The sequence below is a fragment of the Idiotropiscis lumnitzeri genome, chromosome 1 (genome assembly GCF_059441095.1).
Source record: "Idiotropiscis lumnitzeri isolate Australia: NSW breed Sydney's pygmy pipehorse chromosome 1, RoL_Ilum_1.0, whole genome shotgun sequence".
Lineage (NCBI taxonomy): Eukaryota > Metazoa > Chordata > Actinopteri > Syngnathiformes > Syngnathidae > Idiotropiscis > Idiotropiscis lumnitzeri.
The window spans coordinates 12,592,791-12,614,976 of record NC_142391.1 but is presented as its reverse complement, the minus strand read 5'-3'; the positions used below and the strand labels follow the sequence as shown (position 1 = coordinate 12,614,976).

General features: G+C 41.3%; 1 protein-coding gene across 4 annotated transcripts in view; it reads right to left on the bottom strand.

The window, feature by feature from the left end:
- The window catches only part of LOC148343239 (formin), a 47,720-nt gene that overhangs the window by 22,453 nt on the left and 3,081 nt on the right, over positions 1–22,186 (bottom strand). For 2 of the 4 annotated variants that reach the window (XM_088317591.1, XM_088317566.1), the window contains exons 3-8: positions 17,605–17,771; positions 14,023–14,143; positions 13,089–13,150; positions 10,520–11,184; positions 6,987–7,125; positions 2,408–2,495 (exon numbers count right to left, since the gene is read on the bottom strand). In XM_088317591.1, coding sequence (XP_088173717.1) covers positions 2,408–2,495; positions 6,987–7,125; positions 10,520–11,184; positions 13,089–13,150; positions 14,023–14,143; positions 17,605–17,771 — 1,242 coding nt within the window. Of the gene's footprint in view, positions 1–2,407; positions 2,496–6,986; positions 7,126–10,519; positions 11,185–13,088; positions 13,151–14,022; positions 14,144–14,255; positions 16,406–17,604; positions 17,772–22,186 lie in introns of those variants that run through there. The other 2 variants (XM_088317574.1, XM_088317582.1) reach the window with 2 other exon arrangements.

The window sequence follows — 22,186 nt, the reverse complement described above, 5'->3', positions numbered from 1 at the left end:
CTCCAGTGTGCATGGCAACGCTCTGATCCGAGGGGAGCCGGATATCTCTCCACGGCGACAGATCAAAGCTTGCCTGCCAAACAACTCACACCCTCTCCTTCCACTTTTCACTCATCGGCTTAGGTGAGGAAGTGTGAGTGTGTGCGTCAATGTGTGTTTGTGTGCGCGTATACAGGGGGGGGCTGAGGTGTTACGTGTGGGAGACCCGCCTATTGCTCTTGAACCATGGTGGCCCTTGAGGACCTCTAGTCACTCTGACGGGTGTAGTTCAGGCCGTCTCCTTAACTAGAGAGCTGTCTTCTCTTCTTCCCTGCTAGCTTCTTTTGGTCACTCCGTAGTGTTCCCCCCGCCGTTTCACGATTCATTGGTCGCGCCCTTGCTCTATTAGGGATTTCTAAGCATTCAGGGTTCATGTTTTTTCCAGTCTACTATAAGGCAAGTCAGAATTTAGAGTTAAGCGTAATCAGTGTAATACTTCGTTTTGTCACCGTGCAATTAAGATCAAGAAGAAAAAAACAGAAATGGTCTTCAACATTGCACAGGTAATGGTCGGTGTTTCCAAAGCGCAGAAAAAAATGCATGCTTGTGAGTAGCGTACTCTCAGTTTCTATGAATTGCTGCCCAGTGCGTGTTTAAGTAGCTGTTGGTTAAATGTTAATGACTAACGTTTATGTCTGTGTGCCCTTCTGCGGCATTTCAGATTATGGCATTGTGGCTTCTATGGCATTTCAGAATTTCGGCAGATGAAACTGTGCGGTTTGCTTGTACACTTATGTGTTTGAATGTATTAAGTTTAAGGATTAAACTCATTACATTTTTTTTTTTACGAGTCGGTTATACAGCAAACTTTAACTGGGACAGTCAAATAAACAGCGAGAGTGAAGGGCGCTTTGCTTCTTAATTTGAGAACTGTGCGAGCATAAGAGCGACAAAGAATATTTTTTAAAAAGTGTGTTTTTAATACATTTATGCATATTTTAATACGATTATGTGTGTTTGAAGTGTGTGGGAGGGGTTAAGATATTAAGAATTGTAAATGGTTTCTCTATTTTGCAGTGTGATAAACGTCGGGTACACTGCACACGTCCCCTTCACATCTCATTAAAGGACAAATTAAACAGGTGCAAATAAGTTGAGAGTGCTCCTTCTTAGCAAATGACAATGAGTCCGGAATCGGGAAAAAGTGACAGAGGTGGGAGTAAGTCACATATGTACAGTAAGTCTTAAGTCTTAACCTTCAAGTTCAATTGATTGCTAGCAACACGCCGGTTCACTTCTTTTGCATTCACTCGTGACTTTCAAAGCGCACATCGCTTCACATCGTTATTAAGTACGGTACTTTAGCTTACCTGCCAGTTTTTTTTCGTGTAACGACATTGACGTAATGAGTTAGACGTCATATATTCATTCCGTGAGGCGCAAACCACGAAAAGGCAAAACATGTTAAAGCACAGATTTAAAAACTATACACAAGATGTCTCAAAGTCACACAGTTCAAGTCTAAGTCAAGTCGAGTTGCATTGATACCAAGTTTCAAGTCAAGTCAAGTCGTTCCCAAGTTTTTGTCAAACAAGTCGCAAATCCTAAAAAACGCCAACTCCAGTCTGACTCGAGTCAAGTCATATGACTCGAGTCTCTGGGAAGAGGTCCAAAGGAGAGGGCAACCTGGTTGCTTGTGTGGCTTTCTTTGCTTGTGTTTTATGTGGTAGCTTAGTTTCTACTAACTGTTGAAGGTGGTTTTGTTCACGCTTAGATCATTAGCGGGGTGTCAGACACATTAAGGCTCGTGGAAACCGTCACTGGCTACAATAAACAGATCTGCTGGCCGCGTGCTCAGACTAGCAGGCGGCAAACTCTCTCCGCCACAATCCCAGGACAGGACCCATTCCCGGCCCATCTAACGCTGTCCCGAACGTACTATTTTATGTTTACACGCACGCCTGCATTTTCCACAAACGAGCCACTAAGCATGCGGTCAAACGGTGCAATTCTTCAATTGAGGCAGACGGCTGTCTGATTATAAACAGTGAAGAAGGGATTTTCGCTAGACTGGTATGTCTACTTTCATGCCAGTGGAGCCGTCTCACATTTTGACAAATCGAGGCATTTTCTTTCCCATCATGGAAACTGGAAAAATCATCCACATTCCACTTGAAAGGGAAACAAACACTAAAACGGGTCTCTAGTTACAAATGAGAAGCTGTCAAAAATGTAGGAAATTATTCTGCGCTACTGAGCTCCCAGTTTATCACTAAAAATACGCCATCTGCATTTCATCAATTTATTAGTCAATGGAAACATTGTAAAATCTGGTCATTGATTTAAAACATGGCATCTAAATGGGATCTCCTTACTGGAGGCATTACAAATGATTGTAGACATGCTGATAGCAGGAAATGTTTTTCACCTTGCTGAATGTCTTTCATTTCCAGATGCAGGCTTGATATAAGGATGCCGACAGCTTGTGAACGCTTCCCATCCAGCAGCTTGATTATCTGGAGAGAAACCAAAATTCCTTGCTATTGTTAGAACAGATCATTGCAATGTACTGTATCACATATGCTTGCGCAACATTGCTCTGGTCATTTTTCTTTTGGATAACAGGATATTGACAATTTATCTTGCCCAGGAATCATCTGCACTGACAAAGAAAATGACAACTGTCACGACCCATCACTGTGACACAACCAGCTGAGAAATGCAGTCAAAATGACATCAGCTCCAAACGGGAAAAAGCACCTTCTCCCGCTCACCAGAGAACAAATGTGAGATATCATCAAAAAAATAAGTCACAGTGAAAGTACAAAGGCATGAGTGGCACCATAAAAGGACAGTCTAGAAGAGCGAGGCAACAAGAAGCATTTTTTTTTTTTTAGAACAAACTATAAATTCACAGGATTTTTATTTGTGCCTACACATGGTCACAATTACTTATGACTGAATTAGCCGTAAAGCCAAAGAGAATTTTGGCAAGGTAAGGCCCTGCTCTAAAAGTTAATGTGTCAGGCTTCTTCATTAGGTATTATGGTGTTGTCGGCTACTGGGCTGTCCAGTGGGAGCTGGCGTGCAGAAGCCTTAGAAGTGGGTATTGCATTACAGGGCGTTAGTGGGTGCCATGCTGCTTCCAGCTCTATTACCTGGATCACTGGGGATCTCCCACTCTGGGGACACGGGACGGCTGAGTACCAGGCTTTCCTCAACACCTCTAATTAACCACTTTGGACGGGCCACACTTAAAGCGGCCCGGGAGCCCTTCCCTCTCACTGTGGCTGCAGAAACTTGCCAATTAGCCCAAACAGTTAAGCTAATGAGAAAAGACAAGTGATGCTGGATGTTTGGTCTCAGTCGTAGAAGCATAGCTAGGCGATAAGGATAAAAGTTGATCCTGACGCTAGGACAGGTAGACATCAATAGCAAACGGGGGTCCGGTGGTACTCTGAAGAAAAGCCAGATAAGTTTGAAAAGAAAAGGCAAAGGGGCTATTAAAATGAAACAAGACCCCGGCTACGGCTTTTGTCACCATGTGAAATTAATAAGTGAACTGCTTTGATTGTGCTTCAGATATTTTGTTACCTCCTTTTAGCTTTTGAATGAGATCCTAAATGAGCGTAATAAACTAATTACAACCTGATTTGATTTGCACATTAAGGCATAATATCGTTCCCCCCCTCATTACAATAAATAAACTTGAACAAAGAACGCTAGTCTACTTCTTAAATAAAAAAAAAAATTCTTAAAATACCTTAAAATAAATATGAATATTTTTCATGGTTTGAGAACTTTGACCGTTGAGTTACAATGTGCTAGACAAAATAAGATTAGTTAAACAATAGAATGTCTCGTGAAAAAAAAGACTGACAGTACGAGACGCAAAGTTACAGACAAACCTAAATGTGAAAGGAAATGAACTTCCTTGGCAGAGGTAATGATCGAAGAAGAAAGCGGGAGAAGAAGCAGGTGGCTGACATTACTGACAGTGGGAAGAATCAAGCGGTTTCAATTTGCACGGCTGAGCAGCATGGTGACCGTCTGCCTGACTCTCTGTCTGTTATCACCCAGGCAGCAATAACAAGCATCTCATCAATAACCACCTTGATAAACTCAACAAACCCCAGTCTCACCCGCTGGTCTTCATCTTACACCCACTCCCAAATATGTCTTCAATAAACGCACCATGACTGCGCATAACTCATTCCCATTAAGCACTTGAAAGTTGTTCTTTTGCGTAAGGAGAGCCGTAATCCATAAAGCGGATACAGGTTTGATTTATAACGGTGGAGGAAATTGCCGTTTTGTTTGACTTTGTTTGACGGATTTGGCCATGTCTCTCTTTGCCTTTGTCATCATTCAATCAAGACCACAATGACATGCAAACGGTTTGCTCGCACCCTTTCCAAATTCTATAGGTGCACTGCCAGTGGAGTGAAGCCACATGCCTGCAATTACGCATAGCCCTGTCCGCTCTGGCAAAAAAAAAAAAAAAAAACTTTCGTCTGCGTCGGCCTCTCTGCTTTGATATGCAAATCAGCAGACAGAAAAAGGCTCCAGAATAAACAAGAGCTTTGATTTTTTTTTTCTTCTCCTGTGGCACACATGATAAAGATTATCACTCATGGAGGCATCAGCGACATCCCCCAACGTTACACTTACGCTGTGTGGAGTTGTCGGAGATCAGGGAAGTGGACATATGCATAATGTACAAATACATTCCAGCCCCCCCACTCGTCTCCTCCGACCGTATTGAGGCCCTGGGCTGTGGTGATAACGAGATCTGGCAACACTTTTTCGGAGCAAGTGCATAAAATGCCCCAAGACATTCTACCATCATGCTCGACTGCCTGCGCGCATACACGCACCCCCCCCCCCCCCACACACACACACACACACCGACACACACATCTTAAATAATGATTTACCTAATTCATTTGTTCTTATAAAATCTTAATTTTTCATTTTACAAGGCATTCTTTTCTGGACTAATTCTTTGCAGGAGGCAGGCAGTTATAACTTACAGAAGGGTTCATGTGGAGAAAGTTGAACACATTAAGTTATTGGGTGTGATAACCGACCACAAGATCGACTGGAAACCTCACAGAAAACATATTCAAGTCAAAGTAGCTACTAGTATTTCAGTCCTCAGCAAATCAAGATATTTCTTGAATTACAAAGCGTGACACATTTGAGATAGTTCACTTGTTTTGCCATATTTGAATTACTGTGTGGAAAAAAAGATAATCAGAATTGTTCATAAGGTTGGTTTCCCGGATCATATTCACACTTTATTTCTAAATGCTCTCCTCCTAAAACTTTTTGATATGGTAGGATTTCAAACAGCCAGACATGATTAACTACTAAATAATTTACAGAAACCTTTCACTGTTATAATTACCGTCTTTTCTATACAAATGCGAGTCATCAAAGCAGTTACAGGATGAGAAAAAACTATGGGGCTGAAAATGAGCATCATGGGCCCTCTTAAAGTTAACGTGTTATTTTTCAAGCTTTTTACATTGGTTCGCCAGCAAAGTTTCCATGAGTCGGGTCAGACTTCTTCTATGCTGATGTCAGCCCCGACAGGAGACACTTGGAAGAGTTTGTGTCTGGTTGTGGCTGCCTTTGTTGGATCAAATGCTTTAGCCACTTTAAGAGTGACCAGACTGAATGGAGTGATTTGAGGATGGAGACCAAGGACACCATGCATGCGCACACATACACACACACGCACACACACACGCCGTGGCCCTGTGGACCCGTGTGGAGCCTTGACAAATTGATCAGAATAAGGGATGTGTATGGATTTAGAGGGGACAGTCTGCTCGGACGCCACAGTCAGGACCACAAGGCGGCCAAAATGCTGACAAGGCAATGGCTACAGCAGATGTTCAGAAGAGCGTGAAAGTATTAGGTGGTTAGGTGACGGGTACATACAGGGGAACCTCTTAAACCAAATACCGACTAATTTTAAATTCCAACACGTTTACCTCCAACTTCACTCAAAATTCAGCGGAATGCAGTGATTCGCAAATGAGTACCGCTAGAAGTACGTGGGCTCCCTCTAGTGGTACGTGAAAGAATCACTGAATTAATTTCTTTCAATTTTGCATATCTTACAGCAGCTTACACTTTTTCTTTAATTCAGTAAAGTATATACATTTCAGAGTATACAAATTTTAAGAAGGATACAGCTACATTTAAACTTTAAGAACATTTTGTTTTTAAACATTTATTCAGGCTTTTTTATGTACAATACATTTTAATTGAATCATTATCAAGTACAGTTTTTGTCACCGATATTTAAGGGCAGTATTATTACAACAGTCCATAATGTAACTTAAAAAAATAATAAATAAATAACTGTCAGAATACTGTATTTTAATGTTGGGCATTACAGTGTGACTTGGAGAACTATATATTTTTTTAATGTGGTATTACTGTAAAGAATTTGAGAACCACTGACTTAAAACATTGCCAGTAGAGTTAATAAAGGTTTTATGATGGAGGCTGTTTGATATGGATTTTTTTTTTTTACTGTTTCTATTATTACCAATTGGAAGTGCCCAGGAACAGACTTTATTTAGCCTCAAAGGTAACGGCATAAACATAAGAGCTAAATGTTATTTTGGAGTTTTCATTCAAAATTGTATCCCATAGGGAAAAAGTAACACAGTGTGGTTCGTCTCCCACAATGAATAAACAAAGGCGTGAACTCATAAAGCTGAATTGTGTGTTTGCCCACTGTTATAACTAACAAATGCAAACGGCAGTCTGGAGGAGGGCCATTGTTTCCCGTTTCACGTTGTGTTATTACTATCTTTAATTTATGACCAAAGGTGACAGAGGACAAGGGCCTTGCTTGAGCAAAGCAAGATAAGAGAGCATGCAAGAAAAAAAAGTACATCGAGGCTACTACTTCATTGAGCAAAATGCATGCGCTTGTAATTTCCAAGAATGACTAAACCAATAAAAGTGGATTGAAGTAAATCTACCTTCTTTGTTTTGACTTTCTTCTCATATGTGTCTGACAGAGGTTTCTTCAATGGCTGAAGTGTGGCCTTGGAGAAAAGATCTTCAAACTCTTTTGGATCAATGTCTGGCTCCTCCAGAGAGCCCCACAAAGTGTTGTTGCTGAAAACCAAAACAAAGTACAGAGCATTTGCAACAATTAGATGAAGGCAATGATTCAACTTCCTACGCAGGAATTGTGTTGTAGTTCTGGAAGATGTTTACTGAACCGACCCGCATTTTTTTTTTTCTTTTAAACATTTTCATTTTCACTGTCAGACCAAAAAAAGATGGAATGCAATCTTTGTAATAAACCAGACTACTCTTTGTGCCTTAAAAAGTTCTGGCTAATCCCTAGGTGATAAATACAACCAAACATTGAAGCAAGCTTGTTTTTGTCCTGAAGGGACATTTCCAACAAATGAACTACAATGAATTCAGAAGTTGCTGAGTAACACGACTAAAAACAAACAGATGTACAAACAAGAACATGAGCTGCTTAAAGTCAAGAGGATGTTCAACACTCTGCTGTTACCAACACACCAGTCATCTGCTAGCCCTCCTAAATTATGGTAATCAAATCAAGGGACAATACTTTCGCATCCAAACATGACTTAAAACACTTACAATGAAGTTATCTATTAGCCTTGAACTAAACATAAAACAAGAAATCTGGCAATAGTTCTTTGGCACATTATATATCCGGGTAAGAATTCTACAAACCATTACATTTTACAGCACTGGAAAGAGATCCTAATCTAAATAATACCCAATTCCAACAAGTATGCATTTGTGCATATGAGGTGTGTCAAAAAACTGGCGTCACAAAAGATATATTTCAAATCCAAACTATAAATGTTCCCACTTGGAAGTAATCCACACTTTTGCACTTTTTGGTGAGCAGCCATGTGTTGAAGCAGGCACGAGTTGTATTGCAATTCAAACTTCTTCTCGCGCACTGAACGAGGCAAACAGCTGGATCTCTTTGTCTACAAAGATGGTGGCCCACAGCGACGGGCAAAACTCAGTAGTTTGGGCTTGAAATATATCTTTTATGACACCAGTCATCTAAGACCTCGTATGTACAATGTGCCAAATTCTGACTGCCACAGCCGTACAGTTTTTTTTCCTGCTGTTGCAACTGACTCATATTTAGTGTTGTCAGTTGGATTGGAGGGTAAAAAGAAAAGAAACTGATACAGGTGAAGTAGACTGGAACTTATTCTTCAAACAAATCAATCATACAGAATCTCCCCATCAGGCTGGATATGAGCTTGGTCACCAAAGTGCTTATGGGATGTTATTCCACTCTTCAACCAGAAAAAAGTTGCTAGCCAGAAAACGTGGTTCACAATAACACAAACAAGGCAGTCAAGATGACCCAATAAGGTTGGGTTGTGGTTATGATTGTTGGCATTTTTTTCTGGAAGTAGTCTAAACACTACTCCGTGGGGGGGGCGAATGTTGCCGTCTTGGAGGACTGGCTTCCAGACTGCGGTGATATGAGATTGCTAACTCTCATCTCAAAATCTCTCAGAATTTAGACTGGCTTTAATGAAGCATACCTCATTTTCCCAGTATGTTGCTAAGCTTGTGAAAGCATGACCATGAAGATCAGGTGTCAGTCTGTTGTGGGTTCTTGGCCATTTGTTAAAAGATGAAATTGTTTTGTTTTTTTCCGTTTCTTCCTTGTTACCAATTAGAATTCAGTCAACCTTTTTATTTAGACTTGTTCCTGAGTGAGATGGACGTTCTGTAAATGCGTGACTTTTATTTTGTGAACCCCTTACTGTGGCATAATAAAGAATGATGCATACAAGATTTCATCCACTCAGTCAATCAGCGTAATTAATGGATTAAGAGTAATTACAGTTTGGCTAGAATGTTTTGAAAGTTGCATCCAGAATCAAGAAGAAAAAAAACAGCAACAGATTTTGAGAGAGATTTAACCCTATCGACCTAACTGGCCATTAAAAATAAACCAGTCCTGACATGCCTCTCTTAAAGCTCACAAGAACTGCTAAAGACACAAAATGAGCCAATATGGTCTTTTCTTCAAATCGGCCGCTTTCACACAAAATTCTGAGACTAAATCCTCCAAAGTCCTTAAATTCCAAAGGCAACTCCATTACTGAGTGGACTTAATTAAAGCGTGGTTCTAATTTTCGCCAGTTGTCTTTTGCGTAAGCTGCCAGCGATGATCTGGCAACATTTCAAACGCCACACTCTTCATAACATCACACCATTAAAAAAGTTCACACAGCTGATCCAGTTAAAGCTAAACCCTTTTAATACCGCTTAACGAGACCCTTTATGGTTAAATTGATAGCTGCTGCTGTTGAGCAACGAGATAATTCGGGCCAATTGTATCTCGTTGTTGCCAGGAACTCTTCGTTGGGCCCAACACCTCGTGAAGGTGGTTCCTGTAGTCGGGCTATAGCCGCTGCTGCGGTGCCTGGTCCGGTGAGAAAGCACGGACCGAAACTCAGCTTCCCCCCCAACTAATCCAGCCATGGAAATACAAGGTCATAAAGTTGAACGCCTGGCACTCATGAGGCAGCAACCACAACCACAGTAAATGGGCTGGATAATCCACTTACAAAGGAAGTCTCCGGAGTGCAAGGGAATGGTGCCGAGGTGAACAATTCTTAGGGCTGGACAGACCACACTGGACCAAGTTAAATGCACTTGAATTCCCTAATTGAAATTGGAATCATTTTAAAAAGATGGGAAATGAGTGTTTAACAACATTCATGGTTGATGGAGTCATTAGTTATCCTTCTCCTGATTTCTGCATTTTTGTCTAATTTAGAATTGGTTTAGAATGACAGGCATCCAACTAACTTGCAACCATTCGTGGATGACGTATTATCTCAATTAGGATGTACAGTACAAAATATGGCCAAAATATTGAGGTCTATGGCAACTGTTTCAAACTCAAGGTCCGGGGGCCAGATCCGGCCTGCCACATCATTTTATGAGGCCCGTGGAAACAAATGAACGTGCATCGACTTCATGTTTCCAGCTCAAATACTATGAACACAACGTTTAAAAATGTTAAAATATCGCAAGCATTTTTCGTTACCAAACCGACCTTTCAATTGTTTTTAATATTATTTGAACAAACTGTTTTTATCATCAAATTGTTGTGTATATGAGGCAATCATCCATTTGGGTTCAGTCAATAACGGCCTTTCCCTTTGAACATGACAGCCCTAGTCTACTACATCCATTTCAAAGTTACCAAGACACATGAAAAAAAAATCAAAAGTCATTTTTCTAACCCACTCGCTTTGAACATTTCCCCAAGGTTGGGTACATTTTTTTTGACCCAGCAGATTGGGCTGAAGACTAGGTCAAATCCTCTACCGATTGCACTGGAAATCATCCAGCACTAGTCCCATTTGTTTCACCCAATTTAGGTTACTTTTGACGCAGCAGTTTTAAGAGTATATAGTTCCTTGCCATAAAACATGCATTCATGTTGTGGTTAAACACATTCGTACGTTATACATACTTATCGTCATGTATTTGAATCCTGGTCCAGTACAGAGGCTTCATTGGACAGGCAGGCTCAATAGCAGGCTTCCGAGGGGGCTTTTCGAACATCTTACTGAAACTGAACCCCCCCATGAATGGAGGAGGTGGGGGGTTGCCGCCCGGAGGAGGCGGAGGGCCTGCTCCAGGTAGACCAGGAGGGGGAAGCGGTGGGGCTGGGGGAGGGCCACCCGCGGCGAGTAAAGGTGGTGGCGGCGGCGGTGCTCCAGTCATGCCTGGTAGCGGAGGTGGAGGGGGTGGCGATGGTCCTGAGGGGCCTGGCAGGGGTGGAGGAGGTGGAGGCGGGGCTGATCCAGCAGGTCTTGAAGCTGTTTTAAGCCCCATATTGAGTTCGATAGAGTCCAAGTCAAGTTTTTTCGGGATGTTCTGGTTGGCTGCTTGAACGAGGGAGCTCGCCTCACCCTCGGGGGTCTTGATGAACGTCTCCCTGTCCGTCTGGATCCCCACAGTTCGGCAAGTTTTAATTGTTGGGTCATCTGCAGTCGACACAGCCACGTCTCGGGTCTGTCTGCCCTCCACATTGTAGTTCTTGTCTTTTTGCATCTTGGCAATGATGCCTTCAAGGTTTGATATTGAAATAGCATGCTCGCCTCGAATTTCGAAGATCTGAAGCTCAAAATCTGACTGTAAAAGCACAATAATGGGTGTTATAGTCATTTAACTGAATAATCTCAATGATTTTGCATTGGATATAAACGACTTACGTAGGACTGCAAACAACATGATCCTGATTTATCATTATTTTTATCTTTATGTGCATCGCAGGGTGATAAATGACTTGCTCAGAGAAAATTTAGCAACCAAAAGGTTACTTGACATTTCCACCAAGAACAAAAAAAAAGAAACAACCAAGGCAAAGTATCGATTGGAACAACAGGGAAATTGTTGGGCAATGAACCTTACACATGTTCCTTATTAACTTGTTTCGTTTCGAAACAGCATGAGGCACGTTCCCAACCTTTGTTGTGGGCCGACTGTGGTACACGTTTCTCAGACTCGGCATCAGTCTATTAAGGAGAAAACCTTCCTGAGGTCAGATTTTGCTCCGGAAACTTGCAATGAATCATTTCATAACTCGCGCAACATAAGTAGGTCACAATAATATTAAAAAATTCCAGTTAGTAGTGTTTGTAATTGAAAGCTCCTTCATGTGTCTTGATATTATATCAAACATAGGTTTCAATCTTTTAAAAATATGAAAGGTGTTAAAAGTGTTCCCACCAGTATGCTTTAACTATAAAACTTGGCAGAAATTCATACGGTGACTTCACAGCACTCAAATGAGACACCATCAGTTGTTCCCAGTTGATTGTTACATTTGTCTATTCTTATAAAACATTTACAGATAAATAAACCTGTATTAAATAATTGATAATAGTGTGACTATAATTTTGTGGTGGAATTTAAAATATTTTACTGTATTTTTCATTGTTTTAAAATACACTTTGTGTACTTGTATTAAAAACCCAGTTTCACATTAATTAAACCCAAGATGTCAAAACTGTTCTATTTCAAATGTGCATAGACTCATTAACAGCTGCTGTTGACTTCCATCTACCTGCTTGTGGGGTTACAAGGGAGGTTGAGACCAGAAGGTGCAAATTGTTTACAGTGCATCCCCACATATCGCTAATCGCAGGAAATAGCGACCGGGCTGGCACGCGAATAACAGAAATCCACATATGAGTTTGCTATCCATGATCCGGCTTGGTCTTTATTCCCCGTGAATATTTGGATATTGTATCAACAAATATAACAATTATATTATATATTATGCCCTGCAATTGGCTGGCAACCAGTTCAGGGTGTCCCCCACCTACTGCCCGAAGATAGCTGGGATAGGCTCCAGCACCCCCTGGGACCCTAGTGAGGAGAAGCGGTACAGAAGATGGATGGATGGATATTATATATTATACAACATGTAACACTCTGAGTTTTGACACTACTGTTTCAAATTTGATCATTTCCCATCATGCCTATCAAACTGTTTTACAGCCTCTGTCTCTTTCGGCCACTCCTCGCCGTAAAAGCTCACTGCGATCAATTTATTGCAACACGTTTTTTTTATTTTTTATTATTGCACCTGGACCACGTGACTCATCTCCACTTTTCAGCTCACTTCACAAGGTAAAAATTATTCCAATTATTACAGGTGAAATAAGACAATGTACATAAATCGTGTAGTGTATACTTATGTCATTACTTGAACGGTTTTGCTGGCTTTACAAGTTACAATAATGGAATGGAATTCAGAGTGACAAAAGTCCTCAGTTCAAGTATTCTGTAAAGGCAAATTGAGTAGGGAGCTGTGGAACAGAGCTCTCCAGCTCAAATATTTCATGTGTACTTGGCGCCATCTTGTGTCCATTGTAGTTAAGTGCATGTAAGTATATTCCCCTGATTTACTGTCTTTTGACAACAAACAAGTAGTAGATGCACATTTCTGAAGCACCCGCGCCCACCACAGTCTCACTGTTCTTGGTATCTTTACAAAGCGTTGAGGGTGGTTTGCCAGTGACAAAACTTACATGCATTTGCTCCAAGTCTTCCTTGCATTCCCTCTTGAGCTGCAGGAGGGCAGCCTGGTGCTCTGAAAGCAAGCACAGCACATTTCTCACCTGGACTACATTTTAATGACATGACAAATACATTAATCATCATTTTTGGTGTGTTTAAATGTTTTGCAGACAAAATGACTCATTAAAGGTGAAAAATGTGGAATTTCTGGCTCAACAAGACTTGCAGCTGTGTTTGATAAAAGAAGTAATATTATTTGACAGAGGGTTGGGTCATCGCTCACGGAAGGACCAGTTTTGCAACTTAAACAACCAGTTTTTAATCGCGCAGGTGATTGTGTGGTGCCCTTAATAAAACATTTTGTTCAAACATGACTTGTTGATCCCTAGGCAGAAAAATAAACCACCTAAACCAAGATACATTTATTTTCATTACATTTTTTTTAAACAAGAGTATTAATGGTCTGCATTAATCTTTTCTGCTCCGCAGTCTCCCAGTAGCATAGTTTCTTTTAAAATGTATACTGTATAAGATCAACATATTATGATGAATTAAAGGTTACCCGTGGCACGTGACAATAATAACCGGGATTATGACTCATGGGGTGATGTACGATAAATGTCATTCAGACTAGTGTTACATAAATGATAACCGATCCGATTCAATTGTGTGCATGATCTTGTCAACAAATAAATTATTGGAAGCTTGAAAATGCAGCAACATAATGATTTAGGACATTTTGATTTGAGTATTGCTAAGCCAATGTTTGATGATTAATTGATTCAAGTGCAAAAGTCAATTGATTTGTTTGTCGAATTCAATTTGCTGCTAAATTGTTATGCCATCCAAAGCCCAAAAATAAAACACTTGCTGTGTTTTTCTGTTTTGAATCATCCTGTGTCATTGCCTTGTGCCACAGCGTTCTCTCAGCTCACAGGTTCTTACCTGCCTCGGTGTACTTGAGCCCGACCTTTTCTTCCTCATCTTTGGATTTGGGTGGTGGCCACACAGCTTGCAGACGACCCGGAGTTCGGTCCTCACTGTCCGCAGGTGACGTGGCCTCCGTCTGTCAGAACAAATGCAATAAAGCTAATCCTGGTACAAGTGGGACAGTATTTCTTTACAGTCATCATAAATGAGTTGCGTAAATAAAACAATGCAAGGAGGTGATGACATACGTTCGCGTCCGTGGGAGCTTTCAGTTCCCTGCTGGGAGTTTTGGAGGTTCTCTCAAAAATAGATCGTAGACTTTCTTTGTCATTCTTGATCTTCTTTCTCACTGCTTCTAGATCCACTGGTTCGTTTTTTTCCTTTTTAACAGATTTAGGGCCAAATATACTCCGAAAAGCATCATACGCCATGTCAGAGGTTTTCCTGATTTCTGGACGTTGGGGTTTTTCTTCTGCCATTTCATCAGCAGTCTCATACTCCTTATTTTTGTTCGGGTCGGGATCAACTTCTCGTCCTTCGGTTTTGGCCTCATTGTTCTTATCAACGTTGAAGAGCTGACTGCTTCTCAGATTTGCTGAAAGAGGTTTGGGCTCAAGGTGTTTTTTGGTTGGAGTGGATGTCTTCTGCTCCGGTAGGAGCTTATTTTTATTTACCGTCTTCTTGAGACTGAGCAATGCCAGGTCAGCATCTTTCTCACTCTGCTTGATCTCGGACACAGTCTCTCTCTCTTCCCCAACCGCTCCTTTCTTCAGCACCCGTAGACCACTAAACAGAGCTGGCATCTGAAAAGAATGGGGCGAAGAGTGTGATGTGTCCTTGGATTGGGGAGGGATGGACGAGGACCCATCTGGAGTCTTTGAAATAATTGAATGTTGGGGTGAAAGTTTGGCACTTGGTTGATCACCGGATGAGAGTGATATCGGTTTCTTTTCCACATTGTCGGACTGCTCCTCAAGACTTGGAGAGGGGATCACTTGGCTTGAGAGTGGATCTTCGTAGTTTTGCCCAGATTTCTGTAATGTTGGGGATACCTCTGTATTACGGCTCAGGATAATGGAGGGAACGGGTAGAGAACAGTCAATTACTTCATAATTGTCACTCTCTTTTGTTTGTTTACTTCCATCGTCTTCTGTGCTTGATGCGTCTATTGTAGTAGATGTGTTTTCTGTGGAACCTGAGAAGATAGGGGCAGTCGGAAAGTCTGTGTTTCGGCTGGACTTGTCCGCAGATAAAAATGATTCCAAAGGCGATATCTTAAACCCATGTGTTCGAAACTGTGGAACATCGACCTCAGTGGCATCTTGCTGTACATTTCCATCACTGTGGGGCATTACATCATTGCTATCCTCGGGTAAGGTTGACTTCCGGACAATTACCAGCTTCTTTGACAGACTTTTACTTTCAAGCCCCGCCCCCTCCTCCTCATTTTCAGAGTCACTATATGTTTCTACTCTCGTTACCAGAACTGTATCTTGGTCCACCGAGTGTGACAATTCACCTTTAACTGCACTGACAGACTCCTTGTGAGTTTCCCATTTGTCAACATCTTGTTCTCGGGAACAAGAAGCAGCTGCATCCCCCTGAGACAGCTCCTCACCCTCTTTGAGCACATTTTCTCTGTCGAGAGCTTGACATTCTTCAACATCTGACAGTTCCTTAAAAGACGTCAGCACAGCGGGCTCCACATCCGAGGCTGACCTCTCCCGAGTCAGAAGATTGTTAAAGACATTTAACAAACCAGTACTGGGCTTTGGTTTTGTTTCGAGAGCATCGGAGACATTACTTGAATTGTCCATTCTCATTCAAAAGTCACACCGGCATAAAGTGAAAGGAAAACCCAAAATATTTGGCGGCTTTGCAAAATGTCCAAGCTCCGAGTCCCAAAGCTCCTATTCCACCTCAAACATTGGCCGGAAACAAAAAGGTCTTTGTAGGGACAAATCTCCTCTTACCTTCTCCAAGAGAGCACCAATAACAATGCTACTGTATTTGTGACACAGAAACAGGGTTGAATACAAACGGAATTCATTGAGTCAAAAACTACTTTGAATTGTGTGTAGCACAAAAAGTCCTAAGAGAGTTTCCTGTGTCAAGTCAATCTGTTCAATATCTGTATCTATATCCTTTTGTAATCTTGATGGAAGAGCAGAGGAGAGTTCAACTTTCACAAAGCAATTCAAACTATTCCCACAAGGTGAGCCGTATTTTCCATGTTGATGATGTGGATTATCCTTCTCCCAGTGATGCCATAAAGTCTGTGGTCCATGACTGAGCTTTTCCTTTTGGTTCACGCCTGTCTTCTTTAGCAATCGGTCTTAGCGAGAAGGAAAAGTCCATGCGACTGTTGTATGAGAAAAAAAACTTGCAGGTTGGGGAAAAAAAAGTGTCTCACTGGTCTACCCAGTCTGTGGACGCCTTCCACCAGGTCCCGCCCAGAAAGGGAGGGAACCTGTAGCACCAGCTACAGGTGTCTGATTACCTCACGTTCAGAAAATGGCAGCATGGCAAAGTAGTAAACACAGAAGAGTGTTGTGTGGTCAGCTGGAGAAGCAAAACGAGTCCAATAGCTCTGCATTGCAGCAATTTGCTACTTGCTACTACATTGACTAGCCTTTGAGGTTTAGCATTTGTGGTTGTGGACAGGAGTAGCTAACATGCTAACACAGATAAGCCCGGTGTGATAAGTAACATATAAAGTACAGTTACAGGGCAGTCAGTTTTCAATTGTGACTCAATCTGACTGCCATTAGTTGACTTCACTCTAAAACATGTCTTTTTCATCTTATTTGATTCTGATCTGCTCCAATTTGGGTTGGTTGTTTTTCGAGTTCCAGAGAGAACTTGCATTCCTCTTGTTGCGCTTGGCAACAAAAGGTCATTGCCTTTAGAATGCCGTGCACAATCTGCTTGATTGAACACCTAATCTGTACCCAAGGAAGAATGTGCGGCACAGAAATGTTTTGAAGTAGACATTGTAATTCGGTGAATGAAAGGGAAGTTCTTCAACTAATGTCTTGCTTTGTTGTACTAAATTTAGGGTGCAGACAATTTGTATTAAAATGTGTCCACATCAGTCATTATCGCTTTTTGAATCATTTACAAATAAAATGAAATTATAAGTGTATAACGCAGGTACAATAATATAATTATTTGTATAATTTATAATGCCTTTCAGGACATTCAAGAGATTAAAATGCAATCATATGAAAAAAGGTCTCAAATTGAATGTGGGCTTTAGATGGATTTTGTTATGTAATCACAGTGGTATTCTATACACACACATACACACGCACGCACACACGTGTACACACTAAATCCCTTCTGAGACTCTGCTCAAACAGCATTGATTGTGAAAAGTTATAGTAATAGTATTTACATTTCCTGGACTGATACAAAACGAGATCAGCTGCAGGTAGTAGTAATGTTTAAAATTCACAAAATTACAAAACACGTTTAGACAATATTTTGTTCCCTGACTTTGTTGATCCAGGTGCCAAAATGGGAGCGGAGACAATACAAAAAAAAACTCCATGGCAATGTAGCTAATGTCAGTATTGTAGCTTAGGGGGCCCTCACCGTGCACTCCAACTTGGGATAATAAGGTGTATCCTCAATGATGTCATCCTCAGGCGGTGTAATGCGTAGGAAATCCAGGTGATCGGGGCGGGGAACACGGGACAAGGGCTCCTGAGCATCATCTCCATCTAGCATCCAAATATCATCATGACGCACGAGGGAGTCCTCTAGTGGAGGGGAGACACAAACAGACACAACCCCCTCATAATTAGCAGTGTGTATTGCATGCAGAGTTGCTGAGTTGCTACGCAACAAAAGTTGTGCTTGTGGTGTGTAGCTAGTGTGGATAATAAAATTGGCTTGAAAGGAGGCGTCGGAATCTTTTAGCATCAAACATGCAGCAATGGAGAGTCCTGTTTTTCTGCAAGCCTGAGGGCATGAAGCTATTTTTATCTGCACTTACTCAGCTCTCTTCCTACAGGCCACACCGGCAGCAAGCTATAGTGATCCAATAAGGACAATCCCGAAAACACCTTTCGCTAATGGAATTTTAACTGCATGTTCAATTTAAAAAAACAAAAAAGCAAACAAAAAAAAAAAAAAAAGAAGTAAAACTTCAACGATTTGTGTGCCTCGCAAACCCAGAAATGTGCACTGGAAATTCAGCTTGCCTGCCCTCTCCTGTCGAGAAAGAAAAAAACGCATCTTAAGCACGTGGATTTTGTTTTCACATTCCAGACTTGTGATTGGTCTTCTACGTTTCACATTGTCATTCCAAACATAGTGCTTTTTGTATTAAGATCTCAGTGGCAAACTACAAACACAATCCGGAGAAGCATCCTTGTGAGCGAGAGGACACCCATGTCAAACCACATCAACTATGGAAGAAGAGTAGCTGAAATTGACAGAACACAAAGTGACAGGTAGGTGTCATTTATGCAAAAAGAGAAAGAGGAGCACTTGTTGTAGGTAGCGAGAGCTGATAAAATACGACAAAACGTAGTTTGGCTATAGGGGAAAATACATAGACTTGTTTGGACAAAAATAATATAACATCCTGTTATTGAATAAATCTTATAAGCTAATTTGGTATCATGTCATTGACATTAAATGTGTGGACCGCAGTGTGACTGCAGTAAATTACCTCTAAGAGATTGGTAGGAACTTTGAATAGAATCTTGGAATTTGAACCGAGGCCAAATGCCTTAAATTTAGTCATGCAGCCACGCAAATTCTCACACATGCAGGGGCAGAGCTAGAGGGTGGCCAGGGATGGCCAAGGGCAACCCTCGTCATTCTGTGAGCACCTCAACGGCCACCTTCACAACTAGGGGAAATCTGTGATCACATGGGTGCAGTGTTCGAAAGAAAAGGTCATTAGGTCGTACATCAACCTCAGAAAAATGTTGCTTTGTACTTAGAATTGTTCTTGCTTAAATGAGTGTGATGAGCATTGTTCTAGATAAGCATGAATTTAATTTCATGGAACTCTGAATGTGGATGGTATGATAAAGAATGACGGACGCACTTTCGGCCACCCCTCACTGAAGTGTTATGTCACCCTGGTCACACCACTGAAAAATTCTGGCTATTCCGCTGTACACACAACCAAGTGGAAAGTTTTGCTGAATAATCTAAAACAATCAAAACTGTCCAGCACAATCAGCCTTTATGAGCAGCAACTGCTGCATGTTGCGCCATCTATCTGACACTTGGAGAGTAGAGGATAAAAGAGGAAGATGGCACTGATACAATTTCATTATGAAATGCTGCATGGTCCTGCGGTAAAGACTGCTGAACGTGTGCTGGAACAGCTCCAAATGCAGACGCCAACGGCCCATGAGCATTTGAAATTAGGGGCACCCCTGTAAATATAACATTCCCACAGAATATATAGACAGAGAGAGAGAGAGAGATAGAGAGAGTTAGAGAGTTAGAGAGTTAGAGAGTTAGAGAGAGAGAGAGAGAGAAAGAGAGAGTTAGAGAGAGAGAGAGAGAGAGAGATAGAGAGAGTTAGAGAGAGAGAGATAGAGAGAGTTAGAGAGAGAGAGAAAGAGAGAGTTAGAGAGAGAGAGAGAGATAGAGAGAGTTAGAGAGAGAAAGAGAGCGTTAGAGAGAGAGAGAGAGCGTTAGAGAGAGAGAGAGAGCGTTAGAGAGAGAGAGAGAGTGTTAGAGAGAGAGAGAGTTAGAGAGAGAAAGAGAGAGTTAGAGAGAGAAAGAGAGAGTTAGAGAGAGAGAGCGTTAGAGAGAGAGAAAAGAGTAAGAGAGAGAGAGAAAGAGAGAGTTAGAGAGAGAGAGAGAAAGAAAGAGAGCGTTAGAGAGAGAATTAGAGAGAGAAAGAGAGCGTTAGAGAGAGAGAGAGAGAGAGAGAGAGAGAGAGAGAGAAAGGGAGAAAGAGAGAGTGAGAGATTACGTATAACATATTTAAACATGCCTAAGAATGTCTACACTGCTCCATCTGGTCAGAGAGGAGTGTAATCTTAATTCCGTCATACAAACACTGCAGTCTGGCTCTGAAGTGACCACACACACACCATTGCAATGTAACTACTGTATGCTTTGGACTGGAAACTCTGTAGGTGCATTATGAGATGAGCAAACTGGAACAATTTTTTTTTTTTAAATAAACAACCAATATTTCAGAGGTTATTTATCGGCCTTCATTTAGCACATGCACACTCTCATTTGAATGACCCAGGGGGAAATGTAAGATTATTGTCATTTAATCTGCCTCCCTGCTGAGACAGACTCATAAACTGTCAATAAGTGGCAACACGCAGGGCAGACGGGAGGATGTTCTCGGATGAAACAGTTAAGCGACAAGAGCATTGCACTAAAAGTGGATCATAATCATCCATATGAAAACCTTCTCTTTGGTCAGTTTATTTTCTCCGTGCAGGTGTTCCTTCAGTGCACACCTGTAAGTGATGAATGACAATGAAGTAATGGAACTGAAAATGAGCAGCTGACACACCGTGTGGGTGTTGCCCTGTCATACTCTCAATGAATAAGTCTGCGTTTTACGTGACACAGGAATCTTCGAAAGTCAAGTCCTAACAGAGTGGCATTGTCAAGGATGACGGATTAGCCCACTTGCCACTCCGACTGGTCATAACTCTTCTTCTGCTGTGGTCAAGAGATGCTGCAAAGTGTATCAAATGATTGCCAAGAGTGAATTGACCTTTCAAAATTATGACAGTGTAGGGATAAAAAAAATGCAATGAAAATGATAAAAATGGAGAAAACAAATTAGAGAGGTTTTTATTAATTTTATTTAACCATACAATTTGTTTATCATTATGGCCACCATTTCAAGTGGTGCAATTATTTGTATCGTAATAGCTCAATTAGATAAAGAAAACCATCAAAAACTAAATGGTCTGATTATGCAACAATACCAAGCATGTTGGTGGCAAATTATTGTAAGTGTCCATCATGGAAGACGTTTCCATGTTTCTAGTTTCTCATTTTTATTTAAGACCCTCAAACAGCTTCACCAATGCTGTCCTATTTTGTTCAATAAAATCCATAACATAATCAGTCAAAGTCACGCAAGTAGGCCATATGGCATGTGGCGAGCATGTGGCAGCTTCCGCTGTCCTCCACCGCTTTTAGCCAGGATGGATTCATCAACTTTTGTATAAATCATGAGAATTGCACGGCTTATTAGAAATCATTGAGCTGCTCTTGCAACCGCACATTTGCAGAGAAAGACTTAACTGATTGCTCTCTATAAGAACACGAGAGAAAAGGACTATGCCAGACTGCCAACCAAAGTAGAATAACCCTAAAACTCCCACAAATCATTTTTCATTTGAAATACAATTCTGGTGGCAAATGGGAGGCAGAGAATGGAGGCATATTAAGGAGCGCCTTTACTGGGATTGACAGCCTCCCAACTCAGGCAGAGACAATTTGGTTAACCTTGTTTCACATCACTAGTGTATATTTAAAGCAGAGCAGACAAGATATACCAAGACGCTTCAAGGATTTCATACAGATAACATCGGACTGTATTTTTCTGCAACAGCGTGAGACATGCTGGGGGAAATTTCGAAAAGGGGGAACACTCTTAGCTTGTGTTGGCAAAGTCCACTTAATGACCAAAAAGAGCTGACCCTTGTTCTCAGAAACACACATTATGTTGAATGACAGCTTGCAAATAGAAGAGTCCTTGCACTGTTCAGTTTCATATGACCTTGCTGGAACGTACGGGGTAATCTGATTAGAAAACTGCCTGACATACGCCAGACAATAAATATGTTCGGTATTGAGGTGGAGGACTAAATTGGGAGACAGCACTGATTGCAAATTCATCGAGCAGGCTAATTGAACGGATACGGCGGATATCGAGCCCTTTAGAGTATTGAAAGTCACTTTTACTTGTTCATCTTTTGCTAAATCTTATCAGGTCACATTTTTACTGGTTGCAATAACAACGACAAAAAATATAACTCAAATATGTCGGTAACACCATTACACTTTAGGGTGACAGTACGTTAACGTACCTTTTATGACTGCCCCTAAGTGGCAAAAACCACATGAGGTTCAGAGTTTAGTTTCTAAATTGGTCCTTATCTATGTACTGCTAGGTGAGTGCGAGAATACAAACTTCAACTTTAAAAGACTGCCATGAAGAAAC